Source organism: Macrotis lagotis, chromosome 8 (genome assembly GCF_037893015.1).
Source record: "Macrotis lagotis isolate mMagLag1 chromosome 8, bilby.v1.9.chrom.fasta, whole genome shotgun sequence".
Taxonomy (NCBI): Eukaryota; Metazoa; Chordata; class Mammalia; order Peramelemorphia; family Peramelidae; genus Macrotis; species Macrotis lagotis.
In genome coordinates, this window is record NC_133665.1 from 102,908,727 (window position 1) to 102,936,059 (window position 27,333).

At 37.8% G+C, this 27,333-nt stretch overlaps 2 protein-coding genes and 1 long non-coding RNA gene across 5 annotated transcripts in view; 1 reads left to right on the forward strand and 2 right to left on the reverse strand.

The window, feature by feature from the left end:
* The window catches only part of LOC141495920 (uncharacterized), a 74,886-nt gene that overhangs the window by 38,817 nt on the left and 8,736 nt on the right, over positions 1-27,333 (reverse strand). Inside the window, 1 exon segment of the mRNA XM_074197827.1 lies at positions 22,742-23,560. Within this exon segment, the coding sequence (XP_074053928.1) occupies positions 22,742-23,560 (819 nt within the window).
* LOC141495924 (uncharacterized) lies at positions 1,591-9,272 on the reverse strand. The gene is made up of 3 exons (XR_012470899.1): positions 8,849-9,272; positions 6,934-7,124; positions 1,591-6,838 (listed from the first exon to the last, which is right to left on the reverse strand). It is a non-coding gene; the product is annotated as an uncharacterized LOC141495924 (long non-coding RNA).
* Positions 9,412-19,539, forward strand: LOC141495919 (uncharacterized). 3 transcript variants are annotated; one of them, XM_074197825.1, is made up of 2 exons: positions 9,412-9,462; positions 13,837-19,539. In XM_074197825.1, exon 2 carries the CDS (start codon positions 14,264-14,266, stop codon positions 14,954-14,956), a length of 693 nt encoding a protein of 230 aa, XP_074053926.1. In that variant the 5' UTR covers positions 9,412-9,462; positions 13,837-14,263; the 3' UTR covers positions 14,957-19,539. The 3 variants fall into 3 exon arrangements, with proteins under 3 accessions (XP_074053926.1, XP_074053925.1, XP_074053927.1); XM_074197824.1 differs by having other exon boundaries at positions 9,439-9,525; XM_074197826.1 differs by lacking the exon at positions 9,412-9,462 and adding an exon at positions 9,596-12,021.

Genomic DNA, 27,333 nt, shown 5'->3' on the forward strand with positions numbered 1-27,333 from the left:
GGAAAAAAATATGAGAAAGGAAACTTTATAGGATATCTATAATGCCTTTTACTGCCCAGACTATATTAAGAGTGGATCAGAAATCAATGAACTAAATATAAAACTAAAAAAAATTAGAGACAGAACAAATTAAAAATCCCCAATTAAAAACCAAATTAGAAATTCGGGATAAAAATTATTTTTGGTTTTTGAAAGGCAATGGGGTTAAGTGACTTGCCCAAGGTCACACAGCTAAGTAATTACTAAGTGTATGAGGCCAGAATTGAACACAGGTACTCCTGACTCCAAGGCCAGTGTTCTATCCAATATGCCACCTAGTTGCCCTGGAAATTCTAAAAATTAAAGGAGAAATTAATAAAATGAAAAAAAAACCCAATAAAATTGATAAACCCCTGGTCAATGTGAGTAAGAAAAAAAAGAACAACAAATTGCTATATCATAAATGAAAAAAGGTGAACTCAGCACCAATAAGGAGGAAATTAAAGTAAAAATTCAGGATTATTTTGCCCAACTCTATGCCAATAAATTTAATAATCTAAGTGAAATGGATAAATATTTACAAAAATATAAGTTGCCCAGGTTAATGAAGATGAAATTAAATACCTAAATAACCCTATCTCAGAAAAAAGAAATTTAACAAACCATTACTGAACTCCCTAAGAAAAAATCTCCAAGGCCGTATGGGTTCACAAGTGAATTCTATCAAACATTTAAGGAACAACTAATTCCAATTCTATATAAACTCTCTGGAAAAACAGGTGAAGATGGAATTCTTCCTTTCTCTTTCTATGACATCATTATGATGCTGATACCTAAACCAGGAAGAGTCAAAACAAAGAAAATTATAGACCTATCTCCCTGATGAATATAGATGCAAAAATCTTTTTTAAAAAATCTTAGCAAAATGCCTGCAAGAAGTTATCACTAGGATACTACATTATGATCAAGTAGGATTTATCCCAGGAATGCAGGGTTGGTTTAATATTAGAAAAACTGTCAGAATAATTAATTATATTAATAACAAACCTATCAGAAATCATGATTTTATCAATAGATGCTGAAAAAGCTTTTGACAAAACACAGCACTCATACCTACTAAAAACACTATGGAGTGTATGGATAAATGGATTCTACTTATTATTAGAATAATAAGGACTATCTATCTGAAACCATCAACAAGCATTATATGCAATGGGGACAGGCTAGAGGCATTCCCAATAAGATCAGGGGTGAAACAAGGATGCCCAATATCACCATTACTATTCAATATCGTATTAAAAATGTTAGCTTCATTATTAGAATTGGGAAGGAAGAGACAAAATTCTCACTCTTTGCAGATGACATGATGGTATACCTAAAGAATACCAAGAAATCATCCAAAAAACTACTGGAAACAATTAGCAATTTTAGCAAAGCTGCAGGATATAAAATAAATGCTCATAAATCCTCAACTTTTCTATATATGACTAGCAAGATACATCAGGAAGAGCTAGAAAGAGAAATTCCATTCAAAGTAACTTCAGACAACATAAAATACCTGGGAGTCTATTTGCCAAGGCAGACTCAGAAACTTTTTGAAAACAATTATAAAACACTTCTCACAAAAAATTAAATCAGATTTAAATAACTGGGCAAATATCAACTGCTCATGGATATGTAGAGCTAATATAATAAAAATGACAATTCTACCAAAACTAAACTACCTATTTAGTGCTCTACCAATCACAATTCCAAAAAATTACTTTAATGAGTTAGAAAAAGTTGTAAGTAAATTCATATTGAGAAATAAAAAGTCACAAATTTCCAGGGATTTAATGAAAAAAAGTGCAAAAGAAGGGGGCTTAGCCCTACCTGATCTAAAACTATATTATAAAGCATCAGTCATCAAAACTATCTGGTATTGGCTAAGAAACAGAGTGGTGAACAAGTAGAATAGACTACAGGAACCGATTATAGTAATCTGCTGTTTGGTAAACCCAAAGAGTCCAGCTATTGGGATAAAAACTCTCTCTTTGATTAAAACCTGCTGGGAAAATTGGAAGTTAGTATGGAAGAAACTTAGATTAGACCAACACCTCACACCCCATACCAAAATAAGATCCAAATGGATACAGAATTTAGACATAAAAAAACTACTATAAGCAAATTAGAAGATCAAGGATTAGTTTACCTGTCAGATCTATGGAAAGGGGAGCAGTTTATAACTAAGGAAGAGATGGAGAACATCACCAAAAACCAACTAGATGATTTCAATTACATTAAATTAAAAAGTTTTTGCACAGATAAAACCACTGCAACCAAGATCAAAAGAAATGTTAATAAACTGGGAAACAATCTTTACAACTAATGTTTCTGACAAAGGGCTCATTTCTAAAATATACAGAAAACTGAGTCATATTTTTTAAAAAAAGCCATTCCCCAGTTGACAAATGGTCAAAGGATATGCAAAGGCAATTTACAGATGAGATCAAAGCAATCCATAACCATATGAAAAATTGTTCTACATTATTACTTATTAGATAAATGTAAATTAAACTTCTCTGAGGTACCACCTCACACTTCTCAGACTGGCCAATATCAGTAGAAAGGATAATGATCATTGTTGGAAGGGTTGTGGGAAATCTGGGACACTATTACATTATTGGTGGAGCTGTGAACTCATCCAGCCTTTCTGGAGAGAAATTTGGAACTTTGCCCAAAGGGCAACAAAAATATGCATACCCTTTGATCCAGGAATACCACCACTGAGTCTATACCCTGAAGAGATGATGAAAAAGAGTAAAAACATCACTTGTACAAAAATATTTATAGCAGCCCTGTTTGTGGTGGCAAAGAATTGGAAATCAAGTAAATGTCCTTCAATTGGGGAATGGCTTAGCAAACAGTGGTATATGTATGTCATGGAACACTATTATTCTATTAGAAACCAGGAGGGATGGGATTTCAGGGAAGCCTGGAGTGATTTGTATTAACTGATGCTGAGTGAGATGAGCAGAACCAGAAAGCACTGTACACCCTAACAGCAACATGGGGGTGATGATCAACCTTGATGGACATGCTCATTCCATCAGGGCAACAATCAGGAACAATTTTGGCCTGTCTGCAATGGAGAATACCATCTGTATCCAGATAAAGAACCATGGTGTTTGAACAAAATTCAAGGACTATTCCCTTTAATTTAGAAAAAAAACCTGAAATCATATTGTCTGATCTTGTTACCTCTTAGACTTTTTGTCTTTTCCTTAAGGATATGATTTCTCTCTTATCACACTCAATTTGGATCAATGTACAGCATGGAAACAATGTAGAGACTGACAAATTGTTTTCTGTGGGGTGGTGGGGGAGGGAAGTAAGATGGGGGGAAAATTGAAAAACTCAAACAAAATCTTTTATTAAAAAAATAAAATAAAAATAAAATGATTACATTCATACAAAAAAATGTCAGCTTCAGCAATAAGAGAAGAAAAAGAAATTGAAGGTATTAGAATAGGAAGGAAGAGACAAAACTCTCACTCTTTGCAGATGACATGATGGTATACCTAGAGAATCTCAAAAACTCATTTAAAAAACTACTAGAAATAATTAGCAACTTTAGCTTGGTCACAGGATATAAAATCTCTCATAAATCCTCAATATTTCTATATATGACTAGCAAGATGCAGCAGGAACAGCTAGAAAGAGAAATCCCATTCAAAATAACTTCAGACAACATACAATACCTGGGAGTCAACCTGCCAAGGCAGACTTAGAAACTTCTTGAAAACAATTACAAAGCACTTCTCACACAAACAAAATCAGATTTAAATAACTGGACAAATATCAACTGCTCATGGATAGGCTGAGTAAACATAATAAAAATGACAATTCTACCAAAATTAAACTATCTGTTTAGTGCCCTGCCAATCAAAATTCCAAAAAATTACTTTAATGAGTTAGAAAAAAATTGTAAGTAAATTCATATGGAGAAATAAAAAGTAGAGAATTTCCGGGGATTTAATGAAAAAAGTGCAAAAGAAGGTGGCTTAGCCCTATCAGATCTAAAATTATATTAAAAAGCATCAGTCATCAAAATTGTCTGGTACTGGCTAAGAAATAGAGTAGTGGATCAGTAGAATAGACTAGGTGCAACAGCAGGAATTGATTATAGCAATCTGCTGTTGATAAACCAAGAGTCCAGCTATTGGGCTAAAAACTCTCTTTGCGGGATTATGTCTCCTGAAAGACTTCTGGGCCTCCAGACAGCTTCAAGTCCTTGAGAGTGCCCCACTTAAGGGTGCTAAATATTAAGGCCCCCCAACTGGCTGGGGGGATTAATTGGGCTCAGGAGAGAAATGAAATGCATACACAGGTGGGGTTGTTACAGGGCAATTTAGCAAATCTGTTTATTTCCCAAAGCATCAGAATATTTAAAGATAAAAGCTACATCATTTACGTAGGAGAAAAATAAGTTGAAATGTCCCAGGTTGTGCTCAGAGCTGAGACCACTGGCTCAACATTTCCCCAGGAAGACCAGGTGTGTCTGTATCAGCCTAGCAGTTTTTTGTTATGTGTAGATAAAAGAGATTCATGGACAACTTTTAGGAGGGTCATGTGAACCTCAGAGAAAGTCTAAGTGACCTTATCCTGAACTCCTCTAATGGTTCTCAACACCCCCCCCCACATACACTTTATAAAAATTTTGATAAATAAATCAACACAGTTGGTTTTATACTTATGAAGGCAGGTCTTCCAGACTTTTTCATTTTCCTCAATCTTCTCATGACTTCCTGTCACTCATTCTCAGTTGAGAACTGTCCTTCATATTTTGAAAAATGAAGGAAATTAGCTAAAAGTCCCCTTTTTTTCCCTCTTCCTCCTTACCTCAAATTCCCCAGTTGTCTTCTACTCATATCTCACATGAAAAGGTGACTTTATCTTATTTTTGCCAAGGAAAACCCTTTTATATTCACATGTGATTCTATTATTCATTCCATATTCTCCCACAAAATGTCCCCCTCACTTCTCTTCTTTTTGTTTACTGACTAATTATTGCCACAAACATGTTCATACCTCCTTTTTAAAAAAGCTGTCACTTATTCCCCAATTAATAAATGGTCAAAAGATATGAACAAGCAGTTTTCAAATGAAGAAATTAAAAAAATGAAAAAATGCATCAAGTCATTATTAGAGGAATGCAAATTAAAACAACCTCACACTTATCAGAGTGGCTAAAATAACAAAAAAAGGGTAAAGAATCAATGTTGGAGAGGCTGTGGAAGGATTGGGACATTAATGCATTATTGATGGAGTTGTGAACTAATCCAATTATTCTGGAGAGCAATATGGAACTGTACCTATAGAGCAAATGATCATACCATTTGACCCAAGCAATTCTAGGCTTATATCCAAAAGAAATCATAAAAAATGGGAAAATCACACATATTCTAAAATATTTGTAGCAGTTCTTTTTGTAGTGGCAAAGGATTGGAAATTAGGGGGATGCCCATCAATTGGGAAATATCGGAACAAGTTATGGCAAATGAATGTTATGGGGTATTATTGTTCTACAAGGAAACATGAATGGTTGGACTCTAGGGAAGCATGGAAAGAATTTCAGGAATTGATGTTGAGCAAAGGGAGCAGAACCAAGAGAACACTGTACACATTAATCATAACATCATGAATTCATCAGCCTTGATGGATGCAGCTTCTTTCAGCAGTTCAGAGAGTCAGGGTAACTATGGGAGACCTGTTATTGACAACACCATCAACATCCACAGGGCAAAAAATACCGCAGGATCTTATAAACGCTATTTTCATTTTTTAAAATTTCTTTAAGATTTTTCCTAATAATCCTATTGTTTTCTTTCTTTTCCCTTAGTCCTAATTCCTCATGCACAAAATGACTAATATGTAAATATGTTAAACACACACGTACATGTACAGTATTCACTAGACTTTGCCACTGAGGGGAGAAGGGGGGGAGAGAGGGTGTATGAAAATTGTGTAACTTGCATATTTATGCAAGTGGATGAATGTTGAAAAACTTTCCTAACACGTAATTGGAAAAAATAAAATATCATTAAAAAAAACTGTCACTTGAACTAGGTCTATTACACCTAGATATTATCCCATATCCCTCCTCTCTTTTGAAAGAACATTTATAATAGATACTACTACTTCTTTTCCCCTCACTCTTTTCCTCTTCACTCACTGCAATCTGGCTTCTGACTTTGACTCAATCTTAACTGTTTTCTCCAGAGTTACCAATTTTCTCTTAATTGCTAAATCTAATGACTTTTCTTCAATCCTTCTTTTTTACATTCCTGCAGTCTTTGAAATTGTTAATTACCCTTTTCTAGTTACTTTCAGGAGATTTTATAACACTTCTGACTGCTTTTCCTCAGCTTTTTTTATTGGTTTTTATCCAGGTCAGCCTTGTTAATAATATTAACAGGGCTCTGTTCTGGATTCTCTTCTCTTTCTCCTCTGTACTATTTCATTTGGTGATCTCATCAGCTCCCTCATTTATCATCTCTTCATTGATGATTTTTAAATCTGCTCATCCAACCGCATCTGCTAAACTCCAGTTTTGCAATTCCAACTGCTTATTGGACATTTAAAATCAGCTGTCTTGTTTACATCTTAAACTCAATATGTTCAAAACAGAACTCATTATTGTTCTCCCTAAAACTTCCCCATTCTACTCAAATTCTCTGTTTCATATGGACACCTTCCTGGGTGTAGAGTAGATCACCATCTTCCCAGTCACCCAGGAAAATAACCTAAGTGTCATCCTTGACTCCTTACTCTCTCTCACTCCAACATCCAATCTGTTGTCAAAATCCGTTGATTTTGCCTACAGAAAGAAGAAAGTTAAGGAAGGAGATTAATAGAATTTTATACAAATTTAGATATAGTTGTCTAGAGAATGTTGAACGGAAATAGAAGTACCTGTTCCCAAATAATACATGACATCTTTACAAAAATTGACCACGGGGCAGCTAAGTGGTGGGGACAGCTAGGTGGTGCAGTGGATACAGCACTGGCCCTGGAATCAGGAGTGCCTGAGTTCAAATCCGGCCTCAGACACTTAATAATTACCTGGCTGTATGGCCTTGGGCAAGCCAGTTAACCCCATTTGCCTTTAAAAAAAAAAAGAAAAAGAAAAATATCGACCACAAATTAGAGCATTAAAAACTTCACAAATAAATGTAGAAAAGCAGAAATGCCTAATGTATCTTTTTTGGGGGAAAAATGCAATAAAAATTATATTCAATAAATGACCCTTGAAACATAGATCAACAATTAGTTGGAAACTAAATAATCCAATCCTAAAGAATGAGTCAAAGAATTAATAATAGAATCAATAATATAAAAGACAAAGACAGCAATGAAACAACTTTTAAAAATTTTTGTGATGTAACCTAATATGGAAGAAAATATATATTCCTAAGTATTTATATCAATAAAAAGAGAAAGAGTAGATCAGTGAATTAGGCAAGTAATTAAAAAACTAGGAGCCCCCAAATCTCCAACCAAACATAAAAACAGAAATTTTAAAGGAGAGATTAATAAAATTTAAAGCAAAAGAAACCACACTTGAACTGATAAATAGAATTTTAAAATGGTTTAATGATATTAATTTTGGAACATTTCTCACATTTCCTCCTCTTATTCTTCTTTCCTCTTCTCAGCTTCCTGACTTCCATCAAGTCCTGGCTAAAATCTTATCTTCTACAGGAAGTCTTTCCCAATCCCCTTTAATTCAAGTGCCTTCCCCATGTTGATAATTTCCAATTTTGTATAAATTTTGTATGTATATAGTTGTTTCCATGCTGGCTCCCCTATTAAACTGTGAACTTGAAAGCAGGGGTAATCTTTTATCTTTCTTTGTATTCCCAGCACTTAGCACAGCACCTGCTTGGTTCATAGTAGACTTTTTACTTTATGTTTATTGCCTGACTGATATCTCCAGTCTTCCTGATTCATATCTGGTCACTGACCCTGAGATGGCTCTGGAGGAGAAAGTGAGGCTGGTGATTTAGCAAAGCCACCCCTCTCAAATTCAATTCAGGGGCATATCATGGCATCCCCTCCCTTGATGTCATCCTCTTCAAGAAAGAGGACAAATATCCCCATCATCGTTATCATTACCATCACCACCATCATCCTCTTCCTCATCATTGACTGACTCCTACGTGTTTTATTTTATGCATTTAAAAATATGATTGTGAGAAGTGGTCCCTGGAGCTTCACCAGTTTACCAAAGGGGACCAATGCAGGAAAAAGGTTAAGAATTTTCAGAGTATCTCTGATGATCTGTGGTTGCTGTCCACGGTCTATATCATATGTAACCTTTGTGGGGAAATGGTTTCCAAATAGATGTTTTCTAATGGATTTATACAAGAATTATGGTTGATTCGTTTGATTGGCAGGTTAAATGATGAGTACATAGGGTGTAAGACAAATCTGGGATTTTGAACTAATTCTAAAAAAGAAAGCCATAGTCACAATTTAAATTCATATATATATATATATATATATATATATATATATATATATATTTCTATTTGACCAATTCTGTTAATTGTTTTTTGAATTTTACAATTTCCCCCCATCTCACTTCCCTCCTCCTCCTCCTCCCCCCACAGGAGGAGGTCTGATAGTCTTTACAATAGCTACATTTTAAATTCCTATTATTGAAGTACAACATGAATATTCATGTAAAAGGGGTCCTTGCCATTTTTTGAATTCTCCTTAGAACTATGAATTGGAGTAGGCACCTTTAGGTCTGTAAACATACTGAGAGGGCACAGGTGGGGGGCGGGTCACAGAACCTATCTGGGACTTAAATGTTCTTGTTTACCTGACCCTTCTGCTGTGCTGCAGATTCCTGGCTCCTCCCGAGACTGTGTGCCCCTTCCCCAGGTGTGACTGGCACTCGGCAGGTGCTAATCCTGTAAGAGGCCTGGGGGCAGGGCTTCTCTCTCTGTTAGCAGTTATCTGTCCCATAAGGAAATACCTCCGGCGGCTGTCTCTGCTTGCTCACAGTGCCTGCCCCCATTCTTGTCTCCGGGCCCTCGGGCCATGTGCTTGGAGGGGGCGTCCCCCCGCGGTCACTGCCATAAACGTACCCCCCAGAATTCGTAGCTCGGTTTCCACCTCGCTTCCTGGGGCTCTCTGCGTTATAAGTTGGGGTCACTCTGTTCCTACTGATGAACTGTGCCCCAAGGCTGCCCGCCACCGCCACACGCCTCCGTCGGCAGCCCGGGGGCGGCGTCGCTGTGCCCGCCGTGTTTTTTTCCGCCGCTGCGCCGGGCGCAGGCAGCCGAGCCGGTGATTGGCTCACCGATCCGAGGGCCCGCCCCCCCACCGAGACGAGGGACATCCGGGTGGCCTAGAGGGGACGGGCGCTCCAGGAAGTGACGCCTCGGCACTTCCGGGCGGTCCCTTCCGGGTGCCTCTGGGCTCCTCGCCGAGGTGAGTTTCCTGCCGTGACGGTTCTCCGCCGCGGGGCTTCCTCCCTGCTTCTCCTCCTCGTGGGTGAGTAGGTTTGGGCCCCGAGGCCGCAGAAGCTGGAGGGCGCCTCCCCCCCGCGGGTGGCTTGTGCAGCCGGTCTTGAAGGGCTCCGCCTTTCGGAGCGGCCGTCACCCGCAGAGGAGCCAGTTGGCAGCGGGGCGGGAGGGTGCCTTCGGCAAGGCCGGCGCCCCGGGCAGACGCCCGCTCATTCCTTTGGCCTCGGCGGCAGCCCGGGCGCTGCCTCCAGTGTCCCGGGAAGTGGCCTCGAACAAGCCCGAACTTGCCTTTTCGGGGGTGGGGGGGTAGTTTCCTCATCGACGGAATTCAAGATTGTGCCGGGCGGTCTCTGAGGACGCCGCCACCCGTGACCTTGTGTCCAATTCACTTTGAAGATGAAACGGGTGGGGAGGGGAAGAACGCTTTTCAGACGTTTATCAGAGTTTCTTTGTTGGTAAATAAATCATACAGAGGTAGGTGATAGGTCATCCACTTTGCCAAATTTGAAATTCAGGGAAGTGGATAGTGAATTGTGAAAGGCACAAAAAAAGACCTTCCTTGTGGGGAGGCTCTTTTGACACCTGCCAGCTTGGGGGCATAGTCACTGAGGGGTTAGTCCAACAGTGCAAAGTTAGCAGCTCTGAATTTAGAAACGAGAATTTAACATTTTAGTTCTATTTATTTATATTTTAGGTTTTTGCTTTTTTTTGCAAGGCAATGGGGTTAAGTGGCTTGCCCAAGGCCACACAGCTAGGTCATCATTAAGTGTCTGAGGTCGGATTTGAACTCAGGTACTCCGGACTCCAGTGCCGGTACTCTATCCACTGCGCCACCTAGGCGCCCCAACATTGTTGTTTTAAAACAATTTTAAATGAGAATGGCAGAACTGGCAGCATCCTAAGAATCTAGACAATCAGATTTTAAAAGGGAACTTCCTAGGATTTTACCTCAACATCTCATTTTACAGGAGGAGGAAGAAACTCTAGGTCAAAAGTCATTATAATAGACGATTTTAACAATCTCTGCTCAGTCCCTGCACTAGACTTTGAGTCCCTTTAGAGACTGGTTTTTGTTTTTATTCCTTATCACTGTTGCTTATTAAATGTTTGTTAATTTGACATATTGGGCAAAGCTTATAGTTTTTTTGTAATTATATGTGGGGAATGAGAAAAGGGATTTTGTGAACTGAATTGAAGTGACATTTAAAGTTTTATAAGATACTTTCCTTATAACAATCCTGTGAGGTAGCTATTATAAAGAATATTATTCCCTTTTTATAAGTAAAAACTTGGGCCAGGAAAAAGAGAATCTGACATTAAAAGGTTAGAACTGGGATTTGAAGTCAGTTCTTCTAGCTTTCTGTAATATACCATACACCTAATATGAATAAGAAAAAGTTCTTTGTTCATTTGGAATTGTACTTGCATGCAACTTTCAGGTTGGCTACTTTATCTTTGAAACATGGTATGATGGAAAGGGCATTAGAAATTGTGAGTTGACACCTCAGCAATGAAATTTATTGAATATATAATAAACCCCTGTATCTTTTTAATCTTAAAATTTTACAAAAATAAATTTTTTATGACTTGAAGACCTCCAATGAGGAAGAACATTCTGCTTTCCAAAGCAGCTGGTTTCAGTTTTGGCTAGCTCTCAGGAAGTTTTTTTTTATATGAAGTCTTAATTTGCCTTTTTGTAACTTTGTAACCATTACTCTTTTTAAAATTTTTTTTATTTTACAATTTTCCCCCTAATCTCGATTTCCTCTTCCCATCTCCCATTGAAGATAGTCTGATGGGGGGGGGCTAGGTGGCACAGTGGATAAAGCACCGGCCCTGGAGTCAGGAGTACCTGGGTTCAAATCCAGTCTCAGACACTTAATGATGACCTAGCTGTGTGGCCCTGGGCAAGCCACTTAACCCCATTTGCATTGCAAAAACCTAAAAAAAAATTAAAATCTGATAGTCTTTACATTGTGTAACCATTACTCCTAAGAAATAATAGCCCAGAGACAGATGGGAAGAATTTGAGGGAAGAATGTGAAAATTTGGGAAGAGAGCCCTATATAGACTTTATGTCTTAGAATATTATATTCTGTAGAGCAAAAGAGCTGGGGTTACAACCAAAGATAACTTATCTGTCAAAGTTAATTACAATCCTAAATGAAAACAAATGGATATTCAATGAATTGAAAGACTTTCAGGTATTTGTGTCAAAAACAGTAAGCTTAAAAGAAAATTTGACATTTAAATTCCAGGAAAAATTAAAGTAAGTGTTAAAGATCAATTAATCTATAAGGTAGCAATGAAAAGCTAAATAGACTTGAAAATATGTAGTATTTATTTTATAGGTTTTCTTGAAATGAAATTTTTTTGTTTTATATTGAATCCTCTCATGTTCTGCTGGCAATGTTATTTTTTTCTTTAACCTTTTCTGACTTCTTTCTCATTCTTTAGGTAATATTTAGAAACAAGTCACATCTCAGAATAATTTGACTTATTTCACCCATCAGTAGATATTTAGGTAATAGAATCATGAAAATCAAGAATGTTGTCTTTGTAACCCAAGCAAGAAGTGTCATAAAGTTTGTCAAGATGAATCATTGTAGTGTGAAGATCATTACAGAATGAATGAAGAGACTTGAGGTTTTCTTTCAGCTCTGTTAACTAACTTGCTATGTGATGTTAGACATATCACTTAATTTCTATGTTTATTACATAAGGATAATATTTCTGCAGATCTGTTCTCTGTTACTTTACCTTTGAGGTTTAGATTCAGTTCCAAGGTCTTACTACATGAAGAGAGAGAGGAGAAAGGAGCCCTGGGGACTGTACCTAATTGTCTGTGGTAGAGATGTTTCTGCCTCCTGCCCCCTCAAGAATAGTTCACTTTTATGAGTCTCTGTTTTGGTCATAGTTAAAACAAGGTACTTTTACTTTGATTGAATATTCTCTTCCCTTATTCTCCTAATACTTAAATTATATCCCTTATGTGGTATCTCATATCTCCAAATTCTATGCTACCAAAACTGGAGTATTCCCCTAGAAAAACATATTATGTCGTGATTTGTGTGTTTGTGAGTGGACATGTAGCAGTTAATGATAAACTGAGAGAATATGTGCTCGATAATGGAAAAGAGATGGAAATAGAGTGGGAGATGTTAAGGACATTAATTAGAAAAAAGGAGAATGATAAAAGCAAAAAAAAGAAAGGAAAGTAGAAAAAGAAAAAAGTGAAAAGAAATAAAGACAAAATGTGAGAAGAGAATAGCAAAGAAAGGAGAGGAAGTAGACCAAAAATAGGAAAAAGAAGAAGAAAAGGAAGAGAGAAAAGGTGCTCCAGTTTTGTACTAAGAAAGAGCTTGATTTGAGATATTTATTACTGTGGGATTTGACCCTAGAGAAATACATTTCTTTTTGCTGCCAATTACCCTGACTGAACAAATTTAAAACTTAGGAGAAGATAACAAGGCTGAGAGTTTTATTAAAAGTTCCTTATTTTTTTCTTTCCAGTCACTACATCTTCTTTCATTTATTGCTTATGCCACTGGAATGTTTGGGTTGCTTTCAAAGAATTGATGGAGATATAAAATTTCCAGAAAGTTTTTGAAGTCATGGGGGAAAAAAATCAACATGGGGGGATAAGTTGGAAATTTTGGGAGAAACCAACACATTTACAGCACTGCCTTTTAGCACTCATAATTTTATAAACATTTTTACTCAAGTTCTTTCTTACATACTATCTTTTATTTTTATGGCATTAACAAAAAGTACCCTACTGCCCCCTTTTTGTTCCTACTTGTGGGTGTTGGAAAAGAAGGAATTAATTTTTTCTCATTTATCTTAAGTATTTGTTTTTCTGGTTCTCTGTAGCTCTAATTCCCAGTAATAGAATACAATGTTTCAGTCTTCCCAAACAGAACAACCCTTATTAGAGGTAGCTTTGCTACTGATGGTACTACTTGGTTTAAAAATAGGTCATCCTGGTGAAGAGAAATGTGAGCCAGAGGCATAATAGCCCTGTCAGGTGGTTGCAAAATGGCAAGGCTATCCTTATAATGCAATAAAAATTTGAGATATTTTAATCATCATGAGATATTTTAAACCCAGCCTGGCTCTGGCTTCTGTCAATATCTCCTACTGTCCCTGACATCATTCCCCAACATATCCTTTATTCTTTTCTCATTACCTATATATTCTACTTCCATAATAGGAATCAGTTTCAGGCATGCAAAATTTTAAGTCATGCACTTTTAGAACACAATTAGTGTTGTTTGAAGAAGTTTTTCCTTTCTTAACAAGAGGAGTATATGATTTATATATGTCTGTCTCTTGTCAGATGGTGAGACCATGTTTAAGATTTCATAACAAGGAATTACTGAAGAAGCAAAATTCACACTTCTACATGAGGAAGATTCTAGAAGGGAATAGTTTTCACGAACTTGAATTTGAAGACCTCTGAAGAAGATGGAAGTTTAAAAATTCAGGAGCAGACAGCTGCAAGAGAGAAAAAAGAGACTTCAGGCAAGTGAGAGTCAAAGACAAGCAAATTTCTTCAGGAGAGGAACCAGAAATATAAAGAATTTATTTCATTTTAAAGAATTCTCATCAGGATGAACCAGGTGATAACTTCAAATCAGAAAAATTTAGAAGAAAAAAAGCACACACATTATAATCTCAGATTCCAAAGTCTCTTGCTCTAAGTATCAAATTTCAGAGAAAGTGAGAGGTTAGAGAAGCAGTGAGGAAACCCTTAAACTGAGACAATGAAAAGAGAAAGGAGAAATTTCAGGCAAGTAGCCATCAAAGGAAAGAAAAATTCTGCCAAAGAAAAAAGCCAGAAATACAAACAGTCTGGAAAAAGCTTTTGTCAGAGCTCACATCTCATTTCACAACAAAAAATCCACATTGAAGATAGACCCTATGCCTGTAAAGAGTGTGGAAAAACCTTCAGTCAAAGTGCAAACCTTACTGTGCATCAAAGAATCCATACTGGGGAAAAACCTTTTCTTTGTAATGAGTGTGGGAAAGGCTTTAGTCAGAGATCCCACCTTGTTCGCCATCAGAGAATCCACACTGGGGAAAAGCCCTATGAATGTAATGAGTGTGGGAAAACCTTTAGTCAGAGCTCAAATCTGATTGTACATCAGGGAATCCACACTGGGGAAAAATCTTACGAATGTGATGAATGTGGGAAAGCTTTCCGTCGTAGTTCAGGTCTTACTGTTCATCAGAGAATTCACACGGGGGAGAAACCATATGAGTGTAATGAGTGTGGGAAAGCCTTCAGTTGCAGTTCGTACCTCATTGTACATCAGAGAATACATACTGGGGAAAAACCCTATCAATGCAATGAGTGTGGGAAAGCCTTTAGTCAGAATTCACATTTAATTCTCCATCAGGCAACTCATTCTCGAAAGAAACACCAGATTCCTCCATTGGTTAGAGCCCATTGTTAATAGAATCAAGTATTCCTATTAATATCCTGTTCTGCAGCCACAGTTTGTATTCAGGTTAGCTATTTTAGAAACATCTACTTTTGCTCACAACTGAAAATCAGCAAAAATTATAGACAGCTCCAGAAAACCCTTATGTTTGAATACAAAGGGACTACACATTATTTTCCACTTGTATGTTGACTTGTGTTTGCATTACACTTCTTTTACATCAGATATGTAGCCTAAGTCAGGTTTTAACCACTGAGGCTAGACACACTCAGTCATCTCCAATTTTGAAAATAAAATGAACACCTTAATTTATTAGTTTTTAAAAATGTGACAAATATATGTTAAGTCATAACCAGACAGGTTTATTGACTCACCAAATAAAAATCTTGATTCAGCTTAATTAGGGGAGAGTATTACCTGAATCAAACAGGAATAAAAATCAAATTTGAACTCTTTCAGACTGCTGAAAATATAGTCCTTGGATGATCTGTATCTAAAGAGTTCTCCCATATAAAAATGTAAAATTGATCCATGAACCTATGATTGATTACTCTTGTATGTTTAACCTCTAGGAAGCCATTACAGGAGACTTATAAATCTAAAACTTTACATCACCAAACACAGTCACTTCTTCCTTATAGTATTCAATTTTTTTTTATCACTAAAAGAATATTTACAGACTTTTCAGTTAGTCCAATTCCTCATTTTACAGATGAGGGAAATTAAGGCCCAAGGACATGTAATTAATTGATAAGTGGCAAAACTGGGACTTGAATGCAGATCTAATGAAGTCCAGTGCTGTCACAGTTACAGTAGGATTACCTGTCTAGTTGTCCTGCAAAACCAGTCTCCTTAATACTATCTTCCCAGTCCCAAGGTTGATGTCATTTTTGACATGTTTTATGCCAGCTTTGTATAGTCACCAAGACTTGCTGAGTCTTTATTATTCTTGAATTGTTACAGTGTCTATCATGTATATCTTAGTTCTAACCATTTATCACTTCTATTAGTTTTGTACCCAGTTAATGAAATTCCCTTCCCCCCTTCAGAATCAACCAATAACTATTAGGCACTTAGTAAACACTGACACTATTAAGTGCTGGGGATTTGAAGGCAAACATTCCTTGCCCATAGGGAATTCACATTCTGAGGGGAGCATAAAGGCCATAAATATGTCTATATAAGCTCTACATACAGTAGATGGAAGGAAATCTACCAGGGAAGGCACTAAGAGCTGGGGAATTGTTCTGTACTAGGTAGGATTTGAGCTGAATGTTGAAGTAGGGAAGCTAAGTGTTGGAAGACAGGAAAAGCAGAGCATTTCAGGGGTGGGCTGTGGAGGGAATGTTTCAGGCAAAGAATATCAAGTAGCCCATGTAGCTGGATGGTAGAATCTGTGTAGGAGAGTAAAGTTAAAGACTGGGAAGGTAGGAAGGGAACAAGTTGTGAAGGTCTTTCTAAACTAAACATGATATTGAAGGTCATACTTCAGTTTGAGTAGGGGCATGACATGACTAGATATAAAAAAGCCACTTTGGCAGCCAAATGAGCAATGAATTGGAATGGGGAGATAGAAGGTAGCAAAAATAGTTAGAAGGCTATTGATATAGACTAGGTAAGAGGTGATGAGACTTGTACCAGAATGATGATCATTGAATAGAGAAGATCCAAGTCATGTGAAGAAAGGCAGGGAGCCCGAACACTGAGTAAGTAGTCTGAATCAAAAGTAGACTTGGGAGGAGGGGCACCAGCTCTGGTGTCAGGAGGACCTGAGTTCATATACAACCTCAGATGATAATTGCCTAGCTGTGTGACCTTGGGCAAGTGACTTAACTCCATTACCTTAAATTTTTAAAAAAAGAGCAGACTTCAAAGCTGACCTCAAGAGGCTTCCTAATCATCACCTTGGACAAGTCAATCACCTGTTGACCTCAGTTTCTTCAACTTACTAGGGCTGGCAATTGCTCAGAATAGAGACCCATAATAGGGCCTGTATTAATGCTAGCTATTATGTGGAGTGTGGAGAAGTTGTGAGCCTGGGTAGCCAAGATGATGGTGATGCCCCTAGCAGTAATTGGAATGGAAGAAGGTCGGGTTATGAATTAGCATGAATTAAGCATCTGCTTTGTGCCAGGCATTTGGGGAAATAAGAAAAAAGGCTAAAAATAGTACCTGTTCCTGAGGTGGTTATGATCTCTGAAAAAAGGAACTGCAAACAGATTATATGCAAGCAACTTTATTTAAATAAAACATACAGAAGATAAATTGGAGAACTTCAGTGGAAGGAAAGGAATTAAGGAGTTTTTGTTGAAATTTGAAGTCAGGCAAAGATGAGGGAGAGAATTCCAATCATGGGAGACAGCAGTGAAAATGCCCGGAGTTGAGAAGATGGGTGTTTTGTTTGAGGAACAGCAGACAGACCAAGTGTCACAGGCTTCAGAATATCTTTGGAAAATACAGTCAAAGAAGACTAGAAAGGTAGAAAGGAGGCAGTTTACAAAGGCCTTTTTTCTGTAGCTGACCAGCAGCCATAGAAGCTTTTTGAATAGCTATGGTCATGGCCTGAACTTTTTAAAGAGGTTATTTGTTACAGCTGTCTGGAGATTGAAAATTCAGGGGGTAGGTATGTCCACAGGCTTTTGCATTAGGCCAAGTGTGAGATAGGGTTGACACCAAGGTTGTGGTGGTGTCAAAGAAGAGTGTATGACAGATATTAGAGTGAACTGTTTCTGGCCACAGATTGGATATGTGGAGAGTGAAGTTTGAATCCTAGGTTGCCAGCCTGAAAGAATTGGGAAAGTGGTGGTAGTCTCAACAGTAATAGGAAAGTTCAGTAGCCTTTTGGGGAAATGAGTTATATTTTAAAAAGGTTAACCTTGTTTAGTCCCATATAGTTAGTTTATATTTTTTGTCTTGACTATAGTGTTTATATTTCAAAGTTTAGATGTAATTGGCTTTTTCATCAGGAATTTTTTTGCTCTGTAGATTATGCTTAGTTTTGCTGAGTAAGTTATTCCTCAATATGAAGAATATTGTCTGTAATGTTGTATTTCAAACACATAGCTTCTTTATAATAGTGGCTGCTAGAACTTGGCTTTTGAATTTTTTTTCCTGGCTTTCAGTGTTTTTTCTTTAACTTTAAAGTTCTGGATTTTGGTTATGATGTTTGTAGGAATTCTTATTTTGGGAATATTTTATTATTTGTTACCTCAGGGAGTTGTTAAATTCCGTCTGGGGTCCATTCTAATTTTTGAGAAGTCTGTTGCTTGGTTTAGGTTTTAAATTTCTTGTGACAATCAGTTAATGAGGTGAGGTGGAACCATTGGATTCAATTACTCATAAATAACTTTGCTGTGACCAAAAACAAAATAACATGTCCAGCCTGCTGAACCTAAGAATTACATCTGTTGAATATGAGTGTGCACACTGATAAAATCATAGATCTTTTAGAGTATGGAAGATGTATTACAGTGTTTACTAGTGGTTTAACCAGAGTTTGAGCCACTGCAAATTTTTTATCAAGCAAGTTATTTAAAGTGCCTACTATGTTTAGGTAAGTTATGAAATCCTCTTCCTATAAAACTCTGGACTTGAAAATCTGAGAGCTAAAGTTGTCTTGTTGAGAAAGATTTGGTTCCCTGCATTTTATTGTGTAAGGCTGCAGCAAAACCTTATAAACATAGTTGTCTACTAATTTGTCATAATTTCACATCATCAGGAAATGGAAAGAAAGGTGTTACAGGGCTTGTCATGGGGATTACAGGTTAATTAGGAAGTTTCTTCATACATGAAGAATACTGTATTGTAAAAGCAAGTGTCCAAAGAAAGATGTCACATTTAATAGCTTGCAAAGTAATTCAACCCAAAACACCCTGGGCCTTAAAATGGATATTTTTATAAGTTTGCTTGACTAAAAATATGGAGGAAATGCTAGAGTAGTTTTCATTTAACCTCTTCTCCAATCTTTTCTTGTCTTGTGTTTTTATTGCATATGCTGATGGTTTCCCTAAATGAAGATAATGGGACAGCAGTTAGAGCACTGGATTCAAGATTGGATGGGAGTTTGAATGAAACTTCAGACACTTGCCACTTACTAGCTGTGACATCATGGGCAAGTCACTTAACCCTAATTGCCTCACGTCCAGGTCCATCTCCAGTCATCTTAATTCATAGCTGGCCTCTGGACCCAGGTGGCTCTGGAGGAGAAAGTGAGGCTGATGACTTAGAACAGCCTCCCCTCACTCCAATTCATGTGCTTGTCATGGCATCACCTTCCTGATGTTGTGATCTTTTGAAAATGAAGGACAAACTTGGTTCCTAGTTCCCACACAGGGACTTAATGTACAATGTATTGGGGATAGGACAATCTATTTCAATCACTGCAGAAAATTTATAAAACAAAGGATTCAAAAGGAAAGGACAAGGGGCGGCTAGGTGGCACAGTGGATAAAGCACTGGCCCTGGAGTCAGGAGTACCTGGGTTCAAATCTGGTCTCAGACACTTAATAATTACCTAGCTGTGTGGCCTTGGGCAAGCCACTTAACCCCATTTGCCTTGCAAAAACCTAAAAAAAAAAAAAAAAGCAAAGGACAAAACATTCGGAATAACTCACCAGACACCCCATAAGATAAAGATAAGTCTAGATTTCCTGAATGGGTATGTACTGTCCCAGTAGTTGCCAGAAAGATCATAGTGAGTTGCTAAATTCCTTATCTCCTGGACCCCTAAGATTGCTGCTGGACTCCAGCAATAGGAGTTGACATTTGTGATCCTCTTTCTTCTCCAGGGAGTCCATCATTGAAAATAATCTTCCATTAGGACTGGTGCCTGAATCATTGAACTCAGGTGTTCCCAAATTTGGAATTACAAGATAATTCACTAGATTGAGAAAATGCATTCAGAATCATTTTGTTTCTGTCTCCTAAAAGTGTATGTCTACTTCTGCCACGTGCTTCTGAAGTAGAAAAGAGGTACCAGGGAGTTAGGAATCAAAGATTAGGGACTTCAAGTTTGTTACCTATTTCTTCAAAATAGTATTACTGCTGGGAAAGTGAGGGAAGAAAGGGGAAATTGTATTTCTCCATCTGCTTAATACAATCAAATCTGGAAGTTCCGGGGAGGAAAAGGATGCAAAGTCAAAGGCTAATGAATGCTAAGGATTTCATTGTATAATACCTGATCTCAGTCTACTGTACCAAAAACTTTCCAGCCTCCTCCTGCCACACAAACACCCTTTCCAAGTCAGAGCAGCAATCAACTATTGCCATTTGAATGTCAGTAGTTACCTCAGCACTCCAATCACCATCGTTTGACTTTTCTCTCCATAACACTTAACATTTCAAGTGTTGCCTTAAAAAAAAGGGGGGAAAATTGAGCATAACTGTTCCACACCTGTGGACTTGGCCTTCTGTAAATAGAGGAAGCTCGAAGCTCTCTGGGTACAAGCTAGTTCTCTATAATTTCATTCTTTTTTTTTTTTTAAGGATTTTGCAAGGCAAATGGGGTTAAGTGGCTTGTCCAAGGCCACACAGCTAGGTAATTAAGTGTCTGAGCCCAGATTTGAACCCAGGTAGACCTGACTCCAGGGCCGGTGCTTTATCCACTGTGCCACCTAGCCGCCCCCAGTATAATTTCACATTCTTTTGAGAGATTGGTCAATGTGTAGTTTATCTCATCTGCTCACTTTACTGCATCAGTTCCTGTTGTCTTTCCTTGCTTTATCTATATTAATCTTAGCAGCGCAGTATTCCACTGCATTCAGGTACCATAGCTTGTCCAGCCAGACTGCAATTGTTGGGCACCTTTTTTCTAGTTGCTGTCACGACATAGGTTGATAAAAATTATTTTGATGTATATGGACGCATTTTTTTATTGACCTTTAGGATATAAACCTAGCAATGGAATCCCTAGTTCAAAGAAAGCCCAATTCTGAATTGCTTTTCAAAATGGTTGTACTGATTCACAGCTCCATCAACAATGCACAAGCATGCCTACCTTTCCCCAACCCCTCCAATAAACTATTCTAAGTCATCTTCACCAATCTGCTGGTGGGAAGTAAAACTTCAAAGTTTGATTTGCATTTTTCTTAGTCATCTGAAGCTTTTCCATATGGTTGGTTGTTCCCTATTGCATTTAGAAATATTCTTATCCTTTGACCCCTTTTCTAATTGGTTACAGCTTTCTGGTTATTTCTCTTAGTTTTCTACTTCTCTTAGAAACCAAATTCTGCAGGGATATCCTATACATTTTTTTCCTTAGTCAACTGCCTCCCTCATGCTAGCTACATACATTTTTCTTTTTTTTGTGTGGAAAAGCTTTTGATTCATTAACTGTTTTGTAATTGTCTCTATCAGGACCATAGAATGTTAGAAGTCTATGAGAAATTGTCCAATGGAATCTTCTAATTTTACATGTAAAGAATTAAGTCACAGGCAGGATACAGCAGATCCAGATGTCAAATACAGGTCCTTTGACTCCAAATACAGTGAGCCTTTTGCAGTACACTAAACTGTGATGCAAGGTAGCTTTTTCCCTAAGAGTTGGGATAAAAATCTCAGTAAGGTGGGTTCTTTTTTTTAACTTGGCTTTATGACTGAATACATTTGCTTTAAGTTTTACAGATGTCCTGTTTTTTCCCCTAGTCATTTTATATAGCCCACCCTTTCTCTATAGAATCCCCAGAAACAAGGAAAGCCACTTGAGCAGAATTCAGTCCCAGGTTTGCCTCTTCAATCTTGCGCTGCTGTAGTCCCACACCTGAGGAAACTGTTTCACTCTCTTCTCCAAATGCAGAATTTTTCATTGTGCTTAGTCCTAGTTTAGATGCTTAGATGTCTTCACTTGTGACAAGGTTCTTTCTTGAATATGGAGGGACTTCTGGTACTGCCATTTACCACCTATATGGAAATACTTCAGCTATCTTGGCTCCAGTTGTCTCACGTCAAGAGAAGGGGTTAGGCTCAATGTGTTGAAAGAGAACTTGGAGATCTTATTCAATCCCCTCATTGAATAGAAAGGAAGTCTGAGACCCAACAAGGTTAACTGCTTGACCAAGTCAGGGATCTGAAACTATTCTAAGGCCAGTGCTCTTTTCACCTATGATATTGCTTTGTAATTATGTTTTAAAATATGGATTAGAGAACCTTTATTTTTTTCTTTCTGACCTTACCACATCCCACATATTAAATAGAGTAAATGACTCATTAGATTAAGAGATTGCCATTGTTTTCCTAGAGATATCCCAATCTCCCTCATGAAGGTCTAAGAAGGGTAAGAATCTTTCCCATTGAAGGGGGGAAAATGTACATCTCTTGTAAGATTATACTAAAGACTGTTCCCCCCCCCTCCCCATCTTGGCCATATGAAAAATATGCTCAAAACATATTTGATCACTGAAAGCAATTTTAAATATGGTTCATTTCATACATAGTCCAGGAAATGTATAAATTCTTAATTTAAGGTACTTCATAATTTGACCCAATTTACCTAGTCAATTTTTACCACTATACCTCCAATACTTATAACCTATCCCTCCTATTCCCCACCCCCCCTACACACACACACACACACATTTATAAATACACTCAATTCATTCCTGACTGACTCCTTTCTGTTCTTTCACCTGGAATGTTCTTTCTTCTCTCCAATTATCTATATCCAAGTGATATTCAATGTCCAATGTCTTAGCCCCATAGTACCTTATCATTATTAGGCAAATGGAAGAACACAGAAATAATGACTGAACACAGTGGAAACTGCCTGTCAAGATGGGGCTCTAACCACTGCAGCTAGCTTATGTTTCTTTCGAGCATGAGTTGTTTGATGGAAAATAAGATGTGAGCTCTGTCCAAAAGCTTTTCCACACTCACTACACCGATAGGGCTTCTCCCCAGTGTGGATTCTCTGATGGACAATGAGGTAAGAACTACAACTGAAGGCTTTCCCACATTCATTACATTCATAGGGCTTCTCCCCAGTGTGGATTCTCTGATGGACAATGAGGCGTGAACTTCGACTGAAGGTTTTCCCACATTCCTGACATTCATAAGGTTTCTCCCCAGTGTGGACTCCCTGATGGACAATAAGGCTTGAGCCCTGACTGAACATTTTCCCACACACATTACATTTATAGGGTTTTTCTCCAGTGTGGATTCTATGGTGTCGTATAAGGTGTGAACTCCTTGTGAAGGCTCTCCCACACTCCTGACATTCATAAGGTTTCTCACCAGTATGTACTCTTTGATGGACAATCAAGGTGGAGCTCTGACTGAAGGCTTTCCCACATTCATCACATGAATAAGCATTCTGGATTCTCTTGTGTGTAGAAAGTTTTGAGCCAAGATTGAAACTTTCCCCCAGTTTTTCACAATTCTGTCTTTTCTCTCCTGAGGGGATTGTCTTATCTTTGTCCATGATTCTTCGGAAATCTTGCTTCTCTTCCTTTACTATCTTTCTAATAGGGATTACCAGCTGCCTTACTTCCCCATCATGTTCCTCTTCACACTCTTCTACAAACTCAGGTCCCAAAGGAATATTTTGCTGGAATTTCCCTGATGCCACTGTGTGGGATCTTTTTTCTTCAAAGATTTCATCACTTCCAGGACTGGTCTTACTACCTGATGCAAATTAAATTATAAAAACATTAAATTATGACCTGTTTTGCAATGCTGCAAGGGAATTGGGAAATAATTCTTAAATTCTTAAATTGATTAATTCTTTAGACACCTGCACAGTTGTTTCATAATAGAGATTAAATTCAGATAAAAAAATTAGCAATAATAGAAACAATTTACATTGATAATGACACTTCAAGGTTTAATTCAATTATAGCCCTAATCTAATGCTTCCTCATGGCCTGGGGGGTGTTCCTGGTACCCAAAACCCATACCAATGGAGCACTAGCTCTAGATAATTTAATTTGGAGTACTGGCATATCAGGGTGGCCAGAGAAAGATGAATTTTTGTAGCTATATAAATGCTCAAAAATTATCAATGAAATTGTAGAGGGTTTCTGATGTATGTTAGTGAAGCATATATGTTGACAAAAACAAAAATAAATGAATTTGATAAATTAGTTCAGATAGACACATCACTTCTCACACAATAATATAAAGAAGGCAGTACAATTTTTTCATTTCTATTTTATTGGTGAGGAAACTGAAGCTCCTAGAAGTGATCTGTCCATGGTCACACAACTAGCACATAACTTGAGAGAAAGAAATTTGAATATTAGGGTTGTTGTAGGAGCGATATTCTAAGACTATCCCATGTAGGTTAGCTTAGTGTTTCCTTAAAAGTTATTGAGGGGCAGCTATATGGCACAGTGAAAATAAGGAGAACCTGAGTTCAAATCCTGTCTCAGACACTTAATACTACTTAGCTATATGACTTTGGGAAAGTTTAATTGGTTCGGGGGAGTAACTTAAGCTGCTGAAATGGCTTCTTGGTCATCTAAGCAAAAAAAAGTCACAGGGAATTCTAACTGGGCCTCAATGTGTGACTGTTGGAGTACCATGGACTATACCCAGTAAGCCAGGGAATGCTGTTCAACTGAATCATTGTCCTTGCTGAATTTCTTTGTTGACTATTCTTCTATGGATAAGTAAATTTTCTATTATTAACTGCTAAATGTCCAAGTGTAATTTTATTTCTTTTTCAAACTTAAGACTATCATGAGTGATTTAGGTGGGTAGCTGGGAGGCACTGGCCCTGGAATCAGGAGGACCTGAGATCAAGTCTGGCCTCAGACATTTAACAAATACCTAGCTGTATGACCTTGAGTAAATCACTTAACCTCATTGTCTTGCAAAAACTAAAACCAAAAAAATTGGTTTAGAAAAGCTTAAGTCATGGCTTTCCTATCCCAGGAATATGGCAGAGAACAGAAAAATCAGAAGTGGGGAGGGGAATAGCCTGGACAAATGACAAAATCCCCAAGGAAGATTATTTTAGAGACAAGTCAAGAACAGACATTCAGGGAATAAGGAAAGAGCCACATTATATGAAGGCTGAATATAGTAAATGAAAGAAATCAACTGAAGGTGAAATCAGTGAACAAATATTTACTAAGAACCTATTATATGCAATGTTGTGAAAAGAATACAGAAATGCTCAAGAATTAGCCTGTTGGGGTGGCTAGGTGGCACAGTGGATAGAGCACTGGCCTTGGAGTCAGGAGTACCTGAGTTCAAATGCAGCCTCAGACACTCAATAATTACCTAGCTGTGTGGCTTTGGGCAAGCCACTTAACCCCACTGTCTTGCAAAAACTAAAAACTGAAAAAAAAAAAAAGAATTAGCCTGTCTTGGGAGCACTTAGGTGGCACAGTGGACAGAGCACCAGCCCTGGAATTAGGAGGACCTGAGTTCAAATATGGCCTCAGATACTTAATGATTATCTAGCTGTATAACCTTGGGCAAGTCACTTAACTTATTGCCTTAAATTAAAAAAAAAAAAGAATTAACCTGTCTTTAAGAACTAATTTGTTTTGGAACCGGTTTCTAAATTCAATCAATTTTTTAAATGATCAAATATGTTTTGAACTGAAGCTTTAGTGCCCCATCAAAGATGAGGAGGGTTTTGGGGTGGGGTGGTGGTTGTTTATAAGGGGTTTGTCAACCTCCTTTTCTGGAGACCTAAGCAAGTACTGTTTTGGGTAGGGGGTGGGAGAAGTAAGAAAATGGGGTATGACACTTTAAGAACTAAAATTTAAGGATCGTCAAGTAGGAGGCATACAGCCAAGAAGTGTTGTCAGATTAAGGACCTGTGGAATGCTTCATTCCTTTAAAAGTACCCTGCCTTTGAGATGAGCAGAACCTGAAAAACATTGTACCACCCTAATAGCAACATGGGGGTGATGATCAACCTTGATGGACTTGCTCATTCCATCACTGCAACAATCAGGGACAATTTGGGACTGTCTGCGATGGAGAATATCATCTGTATCCAGAGAAAGAACTGCGGAGTTTGTCAAAGACCAAGGACTATTTGATATCTTATTGTCTGATCTTGCTATCTCTTTTTCTTTACGTTTCTTCCTTAAGGATATGATTTCTCTCTCATCACATTCAGTTTGGATCAATGTTTACCATGGAAACAATGTAAGGACTGGCAAATTGCCTTCTGTGGGGGGGTAGGGGGAGGGAAGTTAAGATTAGGGGGAAAATTGTAAAGCTCAAAATAAATTAAAAAAAAGTATCCTGCTCTTTCTGAAATTTTGCTCTTCTCTCCATGCTAGGCCCGAGGATTCACCTTCACTATCCTCTCAATTATCTAGAATGAGGAACCTGCTTTGTTGAAGGTTTAGGAGGAGCAGTCTTCCCTTTTTTCCCCCCACATTCTCCCTCAATGCAAGGAAATGTATCTTCTGAGGGACTTTTTTATACTCTTGAACCAGATTATTTTTTGAGTTCAAATCACTTCCTCCCAGGTCCCAGTATCAGTATTTTTTTTTTTTTAGGTTTTTGCAAGGCAAATGGGGTTAAGTGGCTTGCCCAAGGCCACACAGCTAGGTAATTATTAAGTGTTTGAGACCGGATTTGAACCTAGGTCCTCCTGACTCCAGGGCCGGTGCTTTATCCGCTATGCCACCTAGCCGCCCCCCCAGTATCAGTATTAAGGAACATCCATCTTTTGAGATATGATTTCCATTCATCTTTTTGTTTTAGACTTGACTGAAGGTGAGCACTTTTTCTTAAGATTTTCAGGAACATTTAATAATAATGGTTATTATATAACATTTACTAAACCTCTGGGGGTAGCTAGGTGGTACAATGTATCTGATAGAGCACCGGCCCTGGAGTCAGGAGGACCTGAGTTAAAATCCTATCTCAAACACTTAGTAATTACCTAGCTCTATGACCCTGGGCAAGTCACTTAACCCTATTGTCTTGCAAAAAACAAAAAAATCCCTCTGGACTGCACTCAGTGTGTCATTTGAAATAACAGTCAATTCACCACAATGATACAAACCTGTCTACCGTAGATCTGCAGACATGTCAGAAAAATTGCTTTAGTCAAGGGAAAAAATCAATTTAGCATCCAAGATTCTCCTCCATTATTCTACTAAGTTTGACATCCTAAACAATTTCTTGATTTAAAATACTCTTGTTTTTTTTTTTAAAGGTTTTTACAAGGCAGTGGGATTTGGATTAAGTGGCTTGCCCAAGGTCACACAGCTAGGTAATTATTAAGTGTCTGAGGCCGGATTTGAACTCAGGTCCTCCTGACTCCAGGGCTGGTGCTCTATCCACTGTGCCACCTAGCTGCCCAAAATACTCACTTTTTTCATTTATTTTATTTTTTTCCAATAACATGTACTTTCTATTCCCTTGTAGGACTGAACTATTTAATGGCTATTTATTGTACCTTGCACATTCCTAGTTCCATG